The following is a 19479-nucleotide window of genomic DNA, read 5'->3' on the forward strand; positions in this document are numbered from 1 at the left end:
GCTCCTTTCGGGGGGGCACCTTCAGTTTAGACCGAGCTGAACATTTGGGCGGATAAAGCAGCTCCATGAGTTGGAGATCATTAAAATAAAAACGGAAAAAAGCGTCCAAAAAGTAAGAGCCCTTGTTAGATAAAAGCAAACATCAAGAGGAAGTGTTACATCATGAAAAAAGACCTGAGCTCATGAGATTAGGTTGCTGTAAATACTCATAAATATCCAGATGTGCTGCTGTCACAGTCAGGTGTCATTAAAATAAAAGCCCACCAATGACAGAAATCCTCCTGTCAGTTCACACAAATGTAAAATAACTAACTATAATTTATAATATTGGCAGCAGCTTGTCTGATTATCCCTCCCTCAGTCTCATGTCCCATTCAAAGGCAGGCCCCAAATACTACGTCTATAAAATAATATATAATGCAGTGTTATATTAATTTAAAAATAAAATGTATTTTTAAAATGTTAACTTGGGCCTCAACAGCAATGCTAATTAGATTTTTTTGGATTGATTATATAGAAGAGGAGAAATGACAGTCTACCTGGGGATGTTTGGTTGGAAAAATCTTCCCCTTTATAGGAAACTTTGGCTTGATGGGGCCATCCGCAGGCACTAGAAAAATAGAAACGTGGTTAACCACGACGCACAAACTTAATTATTTGATGAGAGTTTAAAAGAGGCAATGCCCCCCCCCACACCCCCTCATCCCTACCCCCCAAAAAACCCCTGCTATTTCTGTAAGGTGAAGTCTAATAAAAGACATTCAGATGTCAAGAGTCAGTGTTAAATGTACAGTAAATAATGAACATCAGAAGAAAGACAGAACAGTTTCACAGACACTCAACATGTGAATGACTGCCTGCACACATAAAAATGACTGAGAGAAATAAAAATCAAAACTCAAACAATTTCAAGTATCCAAATTTCCAAAATTTATTCATTTCAAACTGCATATTGAAAAAAAATATACTCAGCTGAAATTGTAACTGTTATAAGGATGGTATTAGTTCCGGTATATATATACATGGAGTGGTTGGCTTCTGCGTACAGGCCACAATTTTTAAAATACAACTACGGGAATGAATTTTGAAATAAAAACTTAAAATATCACAGTAAATATACAGAAATTGTACAAATCAATTAGAAAATAAAGAGCACAAGCGTCATACCTCTAACAGATGAAAAGTGGGAGACGGAAATATAAATTAACAACCTATATTTTAAGCTGTATGAGAGGAAAAAAAAGTGTCTTATCTTTTTTTTTTTTTAAGAAATTAAAATGTTTAGTAATATTGACCTTAAATGAAAAAAAAAAAAAAAAAAGTATTACCTGCTTCGTTTTATGTCCCTTTTCTTTCCAATGTTTGCAGTAATAAAGGAGCATAACTGATCGCTCCCATATAAATTGCAGTTCTGCCTGTTTCACTTTTAATATTTTCTGCAGAACTGGCGTTGCTTTATATATATAAAAAAAAAAAAAAGAAAGAAAAGAAAAATGCAACCTCTTGCAGTTTAACAAACAATTTCATCTGATTGTAATGTTTCTTTGATAAATACTGTACAAAAGGTGATTGCAATAATAAAACATTTGATTGCGACTCCCACTTTCTAGTCTTCCAAACTTCATCCACCAGTGAAGAGGGGATCTCCTACCGTTCCTCTAGAGCTTCCTTAGAATAAAATGAAAGAAAAAAAAGAGTCGTGTGTCCTTTTCCTTGAGACTTCTATACAACTTTTCCCACCCCGAAATTTTTCTGTACAAAAATAGTCCAACGTTAATAGTCCACAGTTTCTCTTATAAAAGTTATTTTTTTTCTCTCTTTGCTGTGTGTCTCTTACATGTGTGTTAACGGCAGCGTGCCGTTGATCGTCGTCCCGGGCACGGTGCTCTGGTAGTGCCCGGACATGTGTAGCCTGGTCTGGGCGGTCTGCTCGCTGACCTCCGCCCCGGGCAGGTACATGCTGATCATGTCCCTCAGATCTCCGCTTTGGCAGCCCGGGCCGGCCCGGTGGGATGACGAGGTGACGACGGGCGGGCTGGAGCTGCTGGACTCGGACTTCACCACCGAGGAGGGCCCCATGGAGCCCAGGGCGGTCATCCCCGGCGTGGTTTGCTGGGAATAGGACATGGAGTATGTCGGGGAGCCGTTCATGTAGCTCTGGGAGCTGGTCATGGTGTTGTACTGCAGGGCGCTCATGTCGTAGCGGTGCATGGACTGCATCTGGCTCGGGTTGTGCGCGTTCAGCCCCGGGTGCTGGTAGCTCAGCTGGTCCTGCATCATGCCGTAGCCACCGTTGGTCCAGCCGTTCATGTGCGCCGCATAGCTGTCCATCCGCTGGTTCACCCCACCGCCCAGCCCGCCCCCCACCCCTACACCGACCCCAGCTCCCATCCCGTTTCCTCCCGCAGCCAGCAGCCCGCCGGGCAAGGTGTACTTGTCCTTCTTCATGAGGGTCTTGGTTTTCCGCCGGGGCCGGTATTTGTAATCCGGATGCTCCTTCATGTGCAGGGCCCGCAGCCTCTTGGCTTCGTCGATGAAAGGTCTCTTCTCGCTTTCCGACAGAAGTTTCCACTCTGCGCCCAGCCTCTTGCTTATCTCCGAGTTGTGCATTTTGGGATTCTCTTGCGCCATCTTCCTCCTCTGGCCCCGGGACCACACCATGAACGCGTTCATGGGTCTCTTGACCCGCTCCGGACTGTTTTTCTGATTGGCGCCGGTGCCGGACGAGTTGGTGTTGCCCGAGCCCCCCGTGTTGGTCTGGGGAGCTGGGGGCTTCAGTTCAGTCTCCATCATGTTATACATCAGGAACAGCTTTTTAGTCGGAGCTCCCGAGCAGAAGGAAAAAACGCACAGAGACAAACTCCACAAGCCAGAGGCAGGACAGTGAGGAGGAGCGCAGGGCTGAAGCTCAAAGTTACCTGTCGGGTTTTTCTCTGCAACTTTTTCTCTGGACAGAAAAAACAACACGCACCAAGCCGCGTCTCCACACACTCTCTCCCTCTCTCTCTCTCTCTCTCTCTCTCTCTCTCTCTCTCCCTCTCGCTGAGTGTGTGTCAGAGTGTGTGTGACAAAGAGGCTTCTCCCAATAGGTCCCTGCTATGTTGTGTCCACAAAACTTCTCCCGTCGCCTCTCCGAAAAAGCATCAACAAACTGTACTTTTTCGCCTCTGTCCGCCTGAGCCTTGACAACTCCAGATAGTTTTTGAACAAGTTAATAGACAACCATTCATGTGACGGGGCTGTCAGTGAATAAATGGCTTCGACCTGGCCAATCAGAGCCGGCCTGCTCCCCTGACACACCAATGGGAGGCATTAATTAGCATAAATGGGCGGGGTCTGCTCTGCCCCGACACACACACACATATACGCACACTCAGCCTGCCCATATGAGCCAATACAAAGTACATATTTACTATTTCTGGGCTTATGGAGAGATTTCTCTGGGAATATGTATATGGTGGCACTTTCTGGACCTTTTCAAGCATTATACAGAGGAAGAGGTTGCTGCAAAACCTTGCTGTCTGTAGGGAGATGAGAATATGTCGGCTTGTAAACTTTATGGGTAAAATAGCACAAAAAAGTTCATGATAAAAAAAAAAATCTTAAGAGTTTCTAGAAAAATATAAAAATAGGCAATTCTATGTTTTGGCTGATTTTTATTTAAATGAGTTGCTCATATCCAAAGGCTCACATATAAGCAATATAAGAATGAAATAAATATTTTTTTAAAAAGTGTTATATTCATCAAATGTTCACGTTAATGGTGTCAGTATCGTCTGAATGGTGAAGGTCGGGAACAGCATTGTTCTGACATTAAGTCCCGGCCCGTGACATTGCTCTTGTTCAAAATCAAAAAGTCACTAATTCCCCCCACTTACGGCCCCAATAACATAACAACACTTAAATAAACTTTGTTAGTTAACTCAAAGCACTGAATGGCGCTGGTGTGTGTGTGTGTGTGTGTGTGTGTGTGTGTGAGGGGGGGAAAAGCCACGGCTGGTTTTTAGCGTTGAAAAGAGGAAAGGTAATCCAAGATGTTTCCCCCAGTCCTTTTGTTTAGTGAAGTTGAATGCCAACACACAGAAGGCAGACGGGCTCATCTCAGCACAAATAAGCGGTTTTTGTTTGGGATGTTGTCGCTACATCTGTCCGGACAAAGACCCAACTCCACTCCACTTCCACTGCCACAGTGCTGCTGTTGTTGTTAGGGCTTTGTAGTGAAGGGGGGGGATACGGCCTACCGGGGACACGAGGGGAGGAGAAATAAAGGTGAGGAATATTTTAAGATAAAGTGTGTTTGCACAAAAGGCGCAGCTCATTCATATAAGCCTGAACAAGCGTGTCAGCCAATTAGTGTGAATGAAAGGCGGCCTCCACCTGCTTCACTTTATTGAGGCTCAAACCGACCAGACTGCGATTATTATGAGAGGAAACCGGCATCATCGCATTAAAAACGAAATAATTCCCTCATATGGTCTTAATGTCCAAAACGACTAAAGTTTTTTTGGGAGGTTGGAAGTGTTGGTGCCACTTGTTTTGCTTCCCCCCCACCCCTCTGAATCTCCATCGAAAGGACCAGGCGTCCTGCTGCGTGACACCAGTGCCGCCTACTGGAGAGAGGCAGAACTACACGCAGCTCCAAAAGCCCAGACAGGGCTTTCATAAATTATAGAGAGAGGGAATAGAGGATGGCTGTTTTTAGAGTTAAACATAAAGGAAATGCTAAAAAAAAATTAAAAAATCCTAAAATATATATTTATTACCCAATAACAAAAATCTAACGAGATATTCAGTCACACCACAGCCACACATCTGCCTGTCTGGATCTGCAAGCCAGACAACCCCAATAATTAAAGATAGATCAAGTACATACACCTGAAATAATTTAATTTAAATGCGTGTCTCTAGATTAAATCATAATTGAAAGTGAATAGATCAAGCCTTATTATTTTGTTTTAGTCATTTGATAATAAATGGAGGAGCGGAGCCCCCGTGCTCTCATTATGCCGGCCCCGGCAACCTTACATAAGATTCATCTTGTGCTTAATAGGCTGCGAGAGGCGACACATGCAGCTCGGTCCATTATAATGCAAGGTTGAAATGGGCCGCTCGGCTGCTATCTGCATCTGAGTGTGTTCCCCGCTACCTCTAATCTGCTTATGATAATAAAGGAACAGCGGGGCCCTGCAGCTCTCTGAAAGCAGGCCCCATCCAGCCGGGAATGGCCCTGCATCCACAATCATCCCGAATTAAAGCCGTTGTTTGACAAAAACCAGGAGAAACTAGCGGGGCGGCTCCCTCGGACCACTTGTAAGCCCCCTGCTACACCAGGTTGGGATGGATACAGCAAATATAGCGAGCAGCACGCTGTGATATCAAAATACTGTTTTGTGGTTGCACAAATTTAGGTGATGGGATCAGTGCAAAAACAAGCGTCAAAAAAGAGCAACAATATAACCGAAAATATATTCTAACAGGCGCGTGAACTCTTATCAAAGTAACATTATTCTAAATACAATTTCTGAGCTGAAATACAGTGTAAATATGCACATGTCAAAATCAATTAAACGACTTATGTTAAAGAGAAACAGAAATAATAATGTATATATGGCAATAAGAGAGACAGATTTCATGTGAAATGGAAATAAACTTGTCTTTTCTTGCCACTAGGGGCCGTACCAGAGGCTGGAGATGCAGCCAAGAAAATACTTTATGGAAACATTAATAAGTCCTCCTTGGAAATAATTGTGGAATACATACGAAAAGCTATTTTTTTTTCCAGATAAATGCAGGAATAAAATTGTTCTCAATTATATGAATTATACACCATTGAGGCTTTAGACCGATGCGCAAGTCATTATTTGTTATAATGTCACAAAATATTTTTTTTGTTTATAGTTTTTATATATTTATTTTCTTTCCGAAATATATTAGGACATGCATTTATTTGGTTTAGTGCCATGCTAAACTAAATAAATTAGATGATAGCATAAAGCATAAAAGCCTGTCAGGTTGTAAAAATTACAAAATGTTTTTAGATGCATTAAAATATTAAAGTCAGAATTTAAAACAATTTAAAACATGATAATCGGCAGAATAAAATATAACAAATGTCTCTAATAGTCTAATAAAAGCGCCTGAATGTAAGTACTAAATAAACCAGGGCGTTCACTTTGATTTGCAATTCAAACCTTGTATTATTTAACATCGTTCAAAATAAATACTGAAAGGGGTAAAATAAATAAATAGATTTCAATTACATAAAGAAAACACATGTTGAAATGTGATGAGTACATTCTGTCTGCACAAACGATCTCTGAGCTGAGGAGAAAATCAAACCGGCCAACAACAACAACTCAGGCAGTCAGTCAAGCTCATGATGCCATGCGGTGTCATTCCACAACACTGCATGTTTTACGTACACACCGACTCAAACACACACTAACATACACACCGACACACCGACACACACACACACACACACACACACACACACACACACACACACACACAGGGCTTCTCCTCTCCACCGCACTCCAACTTACTGCCAGTTTGGGAGTTGTCTTCCTCTCGTCTTGATTGGCAGAAATTAAACAAGATGCCATTTCGCTCAACCTCCTTCATATCTTCCACTCGCTTTCCCCGGTCAGGAAGCCTCAACGTGTCCGGGACACAACTCCCGACGCCGGCCGTGAAACGTCCAAGCGGCACCCTCCACATGCTCCCTCCCCCCCACCAACACCCCCTGCCCGGTAGTCCGCGCGGTTTTGATCCGGCAGCCGGCGCACTTTGCCCGGCGTGCAGCCCCGTGGAGCCCCGCTGTCTGTCTGGAGCTCCGCTGTCTTCTTTCCGCGAGCCCTGCAACAAGAAAAGCCGTTTATGGCGACACACAATGTGAAAAGGGGGCCGATTTAAAAAGGAGAAGAATGCAAGCAAGAACAACAAAAGTCAGTTATAGCAAAGTCTATGCCTCTCCTCTCCTATCTTCCACCCCCTAGCTTAGCCCACATAATGAGCAGGAAAAAGCTTTATATTTTGTTCACTGGGTATTCACAGATAATTTGAAGCCATTGTTTCTGCCACAGATGGTTCTTTTTAATACAATAACGGTGCTCTTTGTGAATAGCGAGCCCACAATAAAAATCTAAAGCGTCCTCCTGAATAACCATTTTGTTCTCTCTTGTATAGGCCGAACAAAAGCGCCAGTGAGGTAATGGCCTGCCTTATTGAAAGCCTCAGAATGGGGATTTGATAAAGATTTTTTTCGCTCCTTTTTCTTTTTGCACAAAGTACACGGCAATGTCAAAGAGAAACTGACACGGCATGAAAAGGAAAAAGGCTTGAAAAAGTGCTTGCTGCTGCAGGTTGCAACCATTATTATTATTAGCCTATTATTATTATTATTATAATAATAATAATTATTATTATTATTATTATTATTATTGTTAACTTTCTGCAAAAGTCAGAGGTGAGAGGTTGTTTTTGGGGGCTGCAGCAGAGCAGGTCAGGTGCAGGCGTGTTATGGATTTTACAATGGAGCTTAAATCCAGAATACATTAGCCTCCAAAGGTCTGCTGTGGATTTGGCACAGTCTCATAATTTTGCATAGGGTGAGTCAAGTTGTGCTCGATAGAATTAAGTATTCAGGGTGCATACCGTTGGTGTCTTGCAGAAACCTCCTGTTTCTAATTCAACCCTTTTTAACTACAGAAAATACTGCATGCCCTTAAAGCATTGATAAGGCACTGTGAAATGTCATAAATGCATGGATGTTAATAGGTGGGGAAATCAGGTAGACTAATGTAACCTGCTAACGTTGAGATGCACGCCTGCAGGTGTGTGCGGTCAACATGTATTAGCTCCTCCAGGATGGATCCTGCAGCCATGTACAAGCCACCTCAGTCTGCCCACGGTTGATGTAATTTCTAATTAACTCATGGCTAATCAATAAAGCGTTTAACAGAAAGCACAATGGACACACAGGGGATGATCCCAAGCCAAACATATTGGATGTCACTGATCGTTACAAGGTGAGGACACCCTGTCTATCACAGGGGTGGAGGGTGAGGCTGGAGGGGGGACTCAGCAGAAGAAGACAGGCACTAGATGAGGGGTGAGGGTGGGGAGAGTGAAATGAATGGAGAGGGAAGGAGAGAAGGGCAGAGAGGAGAGAGGGGATAAAGGGGGGATAATAGAGGACAGGGGAGGTGAGGAGAAGAGAGCAAAGAATCCCATTTCAACTCGCCTGGCATAGTTCATAGAGCTGCACACTCACACACCAGTAAACACACACAGAGTCAGTTTCCTCTTGCAACCATTATCCCTCAGCTTTATATCAATCCCATGTAACAACACTGAAACACAAAGTGGGTTAACAACGAGGCCTCGCGTCTTACAACGGCCTCCTTCACACAGGAAGCATTGAAACAAATATTAGTGACAGATATTTTGCCGTTAAAAAATGCCTGACAAAAAAAGCAACACGAGGATCTTCAGATTAAAAATGCATCATTTTGCGTCATGTTAAGGGTTAAAAGGTCAAAGTTTCGAACATTAACAACTTTTTGCTAGTGAACAGGCAGTTCTGTGATGTGGGACGGTTTACTTTGCACATTATTTCCTAAAAAGCCTGAACAAACCCTCTCACCAATTCACTTCCTCTCTATGTCATTGCAAAGATAAAATATGATAGAAATGCAATAAACATAATTATTCCAGTTATTCATCTTCTTCACAAACAGTTTTTAAATGAAATAATCTGCTTTATTTTTATAAATAAACACATATTTTGCTTAACTTTCGTCAGTTCATGAAATATTTTTCATATGCTGCAAAACACCCCACAACACAATCCACTGGCACACAGACTAATGCAAGTTTTACATGATATTAGCCATGCTGAAACTCAAACAGAAAATGAGACAAACGTCCGTGGACACTGTTTACACACACAACATACCCATCATTGCACGCATAAGGGAATTACATCTAATTGCACAAACTGAAGACACCAAGGTGTTGACAGGTGATCTTTGGAAGTGCAGTGCAGAAACACCACAGCGGTGAGACAGGGTTTGTAAAAAAATAGGAGGGAGAAAGCAGCAGAATCCTTGCTAGAGGAAGATTTAAAGACTCAGAGACAAACACAAAAGCGAGGAGAGAGAGAGGATGACAGAGAGACAGGCAGGGAGAGAGAGAGAGAGAGGATCAGTGCTCTCAGTGTGAATAGGCTTAGCAGTAAAGAAATATGACTTTGGCTCCTTATCTGATCAATCTGTGCCATATAGTCTAAATCACAGACATAACACTCATGTTAGAGAGCTGGAGCACTTTTAATTATGAACCCATCCCCACAGAGGAGAGAGAGAGAGAGAGAGAGAGAGAGAGAGAGAGAGAGAGAGAGAGAGAGAGAGCAGTGGCACCATGAGAGCCTTTAGAAAGACCATCATCATCACTGAATGCTAATGCGTTTTACATAGAATCTGTCTATTGACATATACACACATATTCACACATATTCTCTCTCACACACACACGCACGCACAGGCACGCACACCCCTGTTAGCATCTCCATATGCATGAGAGTGGACACATTTGCTGCATCTGTTTTGTGTGTTTTCTCGCAGTTGGCCTGATGGGAGATCCACAGTGGGCTTTTCTCCCTTTGTGTATCTGCATAGTATTGTGTGTGTGATACAGACACACTGACACAGTAATCAGTGAAAAGGGAGGCCCTATTGAAGGAGATGTGGCAAACCACCTGTCAATCATGTCACATGCACAAATGTATACACACACACACACACACACACACACACACACACATCCATTAACACTGCTATACTTGCCCTTGAGTTGAAATATCAACGCTGTTGTTTGTGGCTCATGCTAGGTCACTGTTAAGGTTCACACCATTACCTAAAGTATGTTCAATATGCTGTTCACCCTCCTCACCCAGGCCTCCTGCGCTGACATTTAGAATCTTAAAGTCAGTATTTATCTTGCTAAACGACGTTCCAAGTTGTTCTGCAAACAAGGTATCAGCAGCAGCGGTGGAGGAAGTACTCGGATCCTTTACTTAAGTAAAAATGACTCATACCACACTGTAAAAATACTGATACAAGTAAAAGTACTGCATTCAAAATGTTACTTAAGGTAAAGGTAATGTAAGGTAATGTAAAGACATAAAAAATAAGTGTAAGCATTATTAATGTAAATTCATTTTAACTATAGGACTGCAACTAATGATTATTCTTATTATTGATTAATCTGCTGATTATTTCCTCCATTAATCGACTGATTGTTTGGTTTGTAAAAATTCTGAAAATAGTGCCACATTCACCCAGAGCCCAAAGGGACACCTTCACAGTGCCTGTTTTATTCAACCAATAGTACAAATATTATTTAAACAATCATCAAAATAGTTGCCAATTTATTTTCTATCAATTGAATAAGGCTTTATCAACCTTTTTAGCTGTACTGTAGTGTTTAGGTTAAAGCAAAACATATTTTATATGAACTTTGTATGTTTTGTATACACAAATTTGGAACTTAATTTGGAAAGTCAGATAAATGTAGTGAAGTACTACTAGTACAATATTTCCCCCTGAAATGTAGTGCAGTAGAAGTAGAAAGTGTTGTGAAAAGAAAAGACTCAATTGTATGTGTAAGTACCTCAGATTTGTACTTAAGTACAGTGTTTGAGTAAATGTACTTACTGGTACACTTACACAGTTTTATTCTAGATGTAAAAAACCCTTAAAAAAAAGTTTACTGTAAAAAATGTAAAGTTAGACAGTGATATCGCCTACAGTAGAATTTCAAAATGTTATTATATGTGACAACATATATCTGTGTATTGTAGTGTGTTCCTGAATGTTTGCTGTTTTAAGCTTCGAGGAAATAACACTAAGCAACTAAATTTGAAAACAACTCTCTGTGATCACTGATGTCAAAATATCTTTGCAGTATAAAAAAGTGATTTTCTCAACCAGGTGAAAAGCTTGCATTTATTAGCTTCAATTAAATTCTTATTTTATACTCTTTTCCCTGTCTGACAGTAAAACATGTCAATGCAAACTAAATTCAGAGTTTGGCTATACTGAAGTACAGAATATGTGATCACGGAGAACAGTAGGTGACAAAGTTAAGGTTTGCTCACACTCAGCAAAGTAACCGGCCTTTGACTGTCCTACTCTACCAAATGACGTAATGCCCAGCTTTGATGTTGCTTTCCAAGTTTCAATGTGGACGGAGAACTTTTTGAAAAAGACCTGAAAATGCTAGTGTGGACATAAATTTCCATATGTAAACAGCATTTTCAAATTTATCTACTTTAGGATGGACATGGTCAGACTCTGAAAGGTGCAGGACAGACACTATAAAGTTGAGGATTAGAGCTTTAAAGATACTAAAATGCTGACCACCAGAAGGGAGGTGGTTGGTCAGTCCTGCAGCTGTTTGTTCAGGACCCAGGCAGGAAGAAAGACACGCAGACTAGGCTGTCAGATATTTACACTACAACACACCTCACTGGCATCTCATTAATGAAGAATGCAACATAAACAGTTTAAACAGAGCAGATACAGAAAGTTTCCCTTGGTTGCTCCTCAGTTATGGATCCTGTGGACTGTTTCCACAACAACCCTGGAGGTCTGTGTTGAATGTATGCGTTCAACTCTGAGGCTGGCTCTTGGGATGGCAATGAAAACATCTGAACAGCTACTGGATGGATTGCCATGAACTTTGGTATAGACATTCATGTATTGTAATAACTTTGTCAAACTTCTGACATTTCCCCTAGCGGCCTCCTTTAATAACCAAATACCTACAAAACTAAGCACATTCCAGCCTCTGCTGTAACTTGTGTTTAGTACTAAATAGTAAATATTAGCGTGCTAGCACACTAAACTAAGACGAGGAACATGGTAAACATTATACCTGCTAAACATAAGCAGATAGTATTGTCATTGTTCCGTGGACTATTATTCAGAACCCCGGTAGTCAGAAAAATGTCCCATTCGTCCATTTTTCCCAAAAACAAATGCCCATTGCTCCAAAGGTCCGTTGCTCCAAAAATACCAGCCTGGTATAACTTAGATAACGCATTTAACTTTCATCATGTACGTAAAGTAACCTCACTGACGTAACTAATGTACTTATTTTAATCCAAACCATGGGCTTTTCCTAAACCTAATTCAAGTATTTTTTGGTGTCTAAACATAACCAAACTGCAACCGTTTCACAACGATAACTACATGTTTAATATTGTTACCATGACGACAAAGGTCACTTGATGAAGGTCGCCTTATGTTTGCACATGAAAATATGCTAAGATATGTAGAGCAAAAAACTCCAGGGAGAATGTATGTTTGGAACAAAGGGTCTTCGGAGCAATGGACGTTTGTTTTCGGGATAACGGGTTGTGGGACAAATGGGTCCAATGGAAACATTTTGGGACTATTGGGGTTTCGGAATAATGGGCTGTTGGCACAACATGTTAGTATGCTGATGTTAGCATTGCAGAGCAGCTAACATGGCTGCAGACTCTTACTCTTGTTTCTAAATGCTACTAGTAGATACATCTTTATTTATGAAATTAGAATAATGTATTTAATGATTTGAACTATTACTGTCATTTTCATCTCTTTCAGTATCCTCATCATCCCACTGGCTCTTCCACGGAAGTGGATAATAATGAGGAACATGTATCTGGTCAAAAAAACAGCTAAAGAAAGCCACGCAGACTGTAAAAACTGAGGTCAGACAGCTGAGACAATAACTGCAGATAAATCACACTAATCACAGCCATTTTATATACAGCTGCAGCTGAACAGCAGCATGGTATCTGATAGCGACATCTCTACAGCACAAAAGATCTCTCAATAATCCTGCCGCAGTTTGAAATTTTTATTTTTTAGTCTGATGCATTTCACAAAACAAGCCTTCATCAGAGCACCGCGAGAGTGGTATCAGCCGCCATTTACAGTGATTAAACCATCATCCACAGGTGTGCAAGGGAAGTACTGACATATAATAACAGTTACATAAATCAGGAACATTTCATCAAGAAAATACAATAGTGCATTCCATCATGAACACAAACACCACGGTGAACTAACATTAGGCTATCTGTGTAGTGTTTTCTGCCTGCAGTGATCAGATATACTGTAGAAATAAAACCAAAACAACAATTAAATAACCAGTTAAACATCAACTCTGTAATGAATCACAAATCCAAATATTTAGAGGATAGACATTTGGATTAAAGATTAAATATGAAATTAGGCAGTGGTTGCTACAGATTATCTAGAATCTAGATGATACATATCTAGATGATGAGGAAAATTACATTTTAGTATTTAACGTTTAGACTTAACATATTTAAATACTTGATAACAGGCTAACTTGAACCATTTAAGGGCCACTCCATTACAACCAAACCACAATTGTTGGCTGATGCTTATGTCAGATTATTTGAGCAACTATGTGACCGATCTTATAAACCAACAAATTACAAAAATCATCAGTGGATTGATCAAATACCAGATGAAAACATTTTAGCCTGATCACCAGATCAGCTAATATTCCACTGACATCATATTAAAATGATGATGTATATAATTCATTTGATTGACAGATAATAATGATCAAAACCACTAATAACCGATTACTTTAAAAAAAAAAATTGACGAGCATCAGAAAATGTGATTGATGGCTAATATGCATTTACTTGCATTTCCGTGCAGAATGAATAAAAAAAAAAATCTAATCGAAATATCAGATCCTCAGATCAGCCAGATGAAGAAGCCTACTTGAAATAACTTATTTGCTGAGCTGATTGATGGATATTCATAATAAAGTCAGATTAGCAGACTGGCTGAAAGGATGACTCTCGTCATGCGAGTGACTTTTAAAAATGTGCGGCTCAGCCTGTTACAAGCGGCTGCATCCGGCACACTGAAAAGAGTACAAAATGAAAACATCTGCATCTGGTTTACAGCCAATCAGTCGCACAAGAAGAATAACCAAATGATTTGACAGACTGAAAACATACTCAATGCACAACACACAGCTACCTTAGTAATGTACAAGTAAGGACGTATGCTTAACAGGTCAGTTGCTGTAAGGGTGAATGTGGATAACTTTAGTGCCCAGGTTTTGAGACATCCATGTCTGAGATTTGTGCCTTGACCCAATGGAAGTTTGGCTGTTTGTTTTCCACAAACATTTTGTTTACTCTGGGTCAGAAAAAATGTGGATTGAAACTAAAGTTGAACAGACCTTTTTTAAAGCAGATATTTGAATCTGATTCATTTGGAACAGTATTCAGAAAGCTGAAATTGTTCACTGAAGAAATTGTGATTTTGTTTGTTTGTTTTCGGCTTCCAAAAGGGAGCACGACTGAAAAAGTTTGGAAACCACTGCTCTGAACAATTGACACATTTAATTGAATATTACACATTATTGAATAAATAGTCCCCATAAAAACAGTTGACAGTGTGTTCTGATTATCCAGAGTAATGGGGACATTGATTCTACAAAAATATTTGCTGATGAATTTTTCAAATGTAATTTTTTGAAACAAAAAGGTGAATTCCTGCACACTGTCAGTAGGTTTATTGAGGTTGCAACATTTTAGCAACCTTTGACAGATTTTCAATAAGGGACAACAACATCTTTATACTAAAGCCACAAGTTGCAACAACCAATCAAAAGGGAGACAAATAACATATCAATAATAAAGACGTCTTGATGATGACGAATGAAACAAACTGTATGTGTAAAACTCCAGAGAAGGCATCTGTGCGTTACACAGTGCTTTGTGTAAATGTACATTTTGTGAAGCCGTTAGCCCCAAACTTGACATTCTATTGACTTCAAATATGAATTGGTTCACAAAGTCTCACAGACAGAAATGTCAAAACCTGCACAAATAAAACTAAATTATGGCCAGATTCCAGAAGTGAGTGAGAAAATTTGCTTTTTTTTTGGTCATTTTAAATATTCTGTAGGCTCAGATTGCCTCTCCCACACACACACTCGACTCTGGAGCTTCTACCAAGTTAAAACCCACTCTCCGTAATATACACTGGCCTCAACAACACATGTCAGACCCACATACACAAACTGCAGCTATGTTTCACATGCATACATACAAGATGTTGCACACTCACTCCATCATACACTCATCTCTCTCCTCTCTCATCCCTTTCCCGGCCACCGCTGGTTTTGTTTACAGGCCAATTTGAATGAGAATGAATCTCTCTCGGATGTTTCTAGAAAGCGGTCTAATCCACGCAGGCTGCTGCGAGGCCCCGGCTCTTTGTTTGGGATTACTGCAGCTTAGCGCTAGCTAACAATGAGGAGATGAGCAGCTCACCTCATCGCCGCTAATGAAGTGTGGAGAGTCATTTAGCCGCTAGCTAGCTGCTACCGAGCTGGGATGATACCTTCACACACGCCTGCACACACACAGATACATACACACGGTTTGTATTACTATACATGTGAGGACACTGACTGATGACATTTATTTCTGAACTTCTTATCCCTCACAGTTACACTGAACCTCTTGAACTCAAGCCCTTAAATTTCCTCTTAAGTAGCTTCAAAGTTAGAAAAAGTGAATTACTGCAGACTGCAAAACATCTCAGTCACCCACATCATACTCTGTGTGTTTGTTTAAATGCTTAATTGAAGCTGTTGTGGTTGTGTTCAGTGAAAAATGCCAATTCAAGATGTTATTTATTGCAGCAGCAGCATTCAGATGGAAACTTCCATATAAGATGTGTCTTTGGGAAATTTTGAATCCTGACTACAATTTAAAATTTCTATAATCAGTTTTGTTTTATATAAAGAATGGATCAAATTCATTTTTATATGTGACTCTGCAGTTCCCCTCAGCTCTACAATTTTGGTTCACTCTTACCTCTCATAAGCATCTTTTTAGGGTGCAGCAGGCGGCTTTTTTCAATCAAAAAAAGCCCTAAAACTGACCTGCTTAAGTTAGATGGAGAAGAGTTGTGGACAATTTGGCAGTTAAAGGGACATTTTTTTTTATCCTCAGGAGATAGTGGATCTCAAAATCAGAGCTAAAACGACAGTGAATATTGAACATTTATCAGATCATGACTAAAAATGAAAGCTAATGTTAACAACCGGATAACAACTAACACATCAACTTTACAAAGTGATAATATGTCAGCCTTGTGTTTACAGATACAAAAATGTGCATTGAAGTTCTGAAGATTGGAATTGTATTTACAAAAGTAGCCTTGACAGAGTGTTTGTAGGGTTGAAGAGGTAAACACCATATTCTTGGCCTAAACCTCAGTCTGATCTTGACCTTGAACCCAAATCCCAGTGTTAAATTACCCTTGGTGCATTACTTTGTGACAGGAATGGTGTTATTCTGCTGTGTACTCTGCAATCATAGAGACAGATGAAATGAAATGTCACGGGGGCATTTTTGTAATAGTTGTAAAATCCTGTCTCATACCACCGTGCAGTGTTTTGACATCTAATAACTTTCAAACTCAGCAATATATTATTTAAAGAGGACTTGAGGACCAGTAACTGTAAAACATGCCTAATACTCACTTAGTCTATTGGAAGCCTAACTGAAGGCAGCACAAAAATACTTTTAACTGATGTTTTCTCTGAGTAGAGGAAAAACACACATCCATGTTCATGCTTACTGGTTTGTACTGTATGTGTGTGTGGGGGGAATATAAGCCATGGTCACCAGGGTAAAGAGGCACCGAGGCAACAGGAGAAACAGGAAGATTTAAGCTTGGCAGAAACACACACAGATAGCAGTGGTCCACACTGAGAGTATGTTGGCTTGTCTTCTGACAAAGTGACTGAGCCTTAGCGTGGACTGAGGAGAGGAGAGGATTTTGATGTTTATCCAGGTCTAGAGATGATCATGGCAGGTTCAGACCTCTGTGGTGGACTTGGATGGTTAGCAAGGGAATGGCAATGCTTTGGATATGAACCAGGGCATTCCCCTGGCTTTTACACACACACACACACACACACACACACACACACACACACACACACACACACACACAACCATAGAGTACACATATGTACGCACAGGTACATACACAAAAGGCTACCACAAAGAGAAGTACATATCAGGTTTATGTCATTCACTGGCCGAGTTCATTGCATTCCATCTCTCTAAAAGCATTTTATTTCTAATCACTAACTTTTCTTTGTAACAGTAAGAAAGTTGCATAATCTGTGGCAAGCAAAAGCCATAAGCTGTAAGACTTAACTGTCTATTTACTGTCACAGAATGGTGTCATATTTACTGCAAAACATCACCTTGAGAAACTTACACTCCTTACATATGTGTAAATATTTGAGGACTGCTCTGTCCCACCTTTTTCGTTGTCTATTTAGCGACTGGTTAACTAAACAAGTTAAAAGGGGAAAATAAATTCCTTCAAGAATTCACCAAATCTCTTCCTTTGCTGACTGCACAGATAGAACATATTTAGGACCAGAAAAATACATTCTCCACAAAATAAATTGAGTTTATGGTTGTAAAGCACAACAACAGCTACCAGTAAAATAGTGAAAGCAGTTCTAAAATGTTTTTTTTTTTTTTTTGATATCTATTTATTTTTATATCATCATACAGGTCAAGGGCCCTATTTTAGTTCTGGTGCAAGAACACTAGTAATGACAGGCTATTCTGACAATCACTCCAAATATTCACCTTCACTCAGGCCTTCAAATAGTGTTGGATATATGAGTTTAGAATGGACTTGAATTGGCTGAGGCTCATATGTCTATGATCCAATTGAACCATTTGCACCTGTGTCCAGCAGAGTCTCTTATAACAGTGCAGGATATTTTGTTTTTTCTGATTTATTCCTCAGATGTGATTTTTTTGTTTTGTTTAGCTGTTCCCATAATTTGTTAAATGTGGCCCATATCAGATTCCAGTGTAAACAGGTCATGGTTCTAAAGTGACCCGCATGGCGAACATAGAGCTGGAGTGAATTCTGATATGAATATTCACACTGTTGAAATCTGACCTGTATCTGATTTGGACCACATATGAAAGTGGCCCAAATCATGATTTGTGCTGAGTCACATATGAGCCAAAAAATCTTATTTGTGCAACTTGTGCCAACACTACTTTAATGACCCAATACACTTGTGTAAAACACAAAATCCCCAAAGTCACTGATTGAGAGCTGGAAATGTTTGCTTTTAAAGCAACACCAGGCTGCATGTGCTCAAACACACACTCACACACACAAGGATATCTCATCGTACAGTGTCTTCAGCAGGCCTACAGAAGGTCTAACAGTCAGAATCACAGAGTCAACAAGCTGTAAAGTGAAATAGTCATAAATGGCCAGTGTTTATCTTCAGGCTGAGAAACCTAGCACCTCACTGATAATGTGTGTGTGTGTGTGTGTTTCAGGAAGGCCTCAAACTCTGTGGTCAGAGCGAGTCGTGACTTAACACTCCCTGAACACACACACAAACTTGTCTCCATCCTATTTAAACAGTGCCTGTTGAATTTCACAACCAGCTCATAAAGAACGCAGAAATGCATTGAGGTTCACGGGAAAATAAATCACGGCTGTTTGCCTAACTCAGTGTGTGTGTGTGTGTGTGTGTGTGTGTGTGTGTGTGTGTGTGTTGTGTGTGTGTGTGTGTGTGTGTGTGTGTGTGTGTGTGTGTGTGTGTGTGTGTGTGTGTGTGTGTGGGTGTGTGGGTGTGTGCGTGAAAGGTAAAGAAAGTGTGACATGTCAGAGGAACAAACAGAATATTTAATATAATGCCATGGCTGCATGAGTAAACGGTGTGAGGATGGGCCTTTTTGCTAGAGATACTATTTAAAGAGTATTATCAGTAAGAACGAAGCTGTAAACATTGATGGAAAGCACAGATGTAAATAAAAAATAATAAGGGCTGAATTCCGTTTAGCTGCTTCTGTTCAGAGTATTGGTATCGTGCATGCTGAGTCACTGTTACTCATGTCACGTATGACTGGAACACATGAAGGGAATTAAGCCATCAGTAATGTTATTAGTATTCAATGACGAGACAAAATGTCTGTTGGAAAAAGGCCTATATTAGAATATTTGATTGATATGCTTTTGGAAAATTTGCATAACATTTGGATGGAAACTCAAGGTTCAGAGAAACTATGTTATGTTATGTTTACATGAGATAAACTCAAAATATTTGACATTGCTGTAGATGAAAACACTCACTATATAATAGACAGAAATAGACAGTTTCAAGGCCAGGATACGTTCCAAAATGGATGCAGGCACAAGGTTACTCTTACACTACACTGAGTGTCTGCATAGAGAAAACATGTGCGCAAAACTGAATTAGAAAAAATAATCTTAAAGTAGATAGTATAAATGTATGACACCACACAGGAAAACATAACGTAAAGACTACTAAAGACATTCTTGTAGCCTTCAAAACTTGCTA

The 19479-nt window shown here is 40.2% G+C and overlaps 1 protein-coding gene and 1 long non-coding RNA gene across 4 annotated transcripts in view; both read right to left on the reverse strand.

Moving 5' to 3' along the window:
* Nucleotides 1–19479, reverse strand: part of LOC127350410 (uncharacterized) — a 171732-nt gene that overhangs the window by 39241 nt on the left and 113012 nt on the right. For all 3 annotated transcript variants that reach the window (XR_007880558.1, XR_007880559.1, XR_007880557.1), the window contains one exon: nucleotides 6546–6858. This is a non-coding gene — a long non-coding RNA (uncharacterized LOC127350410). The remainder of the gene's footprint in view (nucleotides 1–6545; nucleotides 6859–19479) is intronic.
* sox2 (SRY-box transcription factor 2) lies at nucleotides 907–4195 on the reverse strand. The gene has a single exon (XM_051377034.1). The coding sequence runs from the start codon at nucleotides 2800–2802 to the stop codon at nucleotides 1834–1836; it is 969 nt and encodes a 322-aa protein (XP_051232994.1). The 5' UTR covers nucleotides 2803–4195; the 3' UTR covers nucleotides 907–1833.

This window comes from Dicentrarchus labrax, unplaced genomic scaffold (genome assembly GCF_905237075.1).
Source record: "Dicentrarchus labrax unplaced genomic scaffold, dlabrax2021, whole genome shotgun sequence".
Lineage (NCBI taxonomy): Eukaryota > Metazoa > Chordata > Actinopteri > Moronidae > Dicentrarchus > Dicentrarchus labrax.

Excerpts from the sequence above, each read along its gene's own strand:
- sox2 (XM_051377034.1), bottom strand. The coding sequence starts at position 2,802 with ATGTATAACATGATGGAGACTGAACTGAAGCCCCCAGCTCCCCAGACC.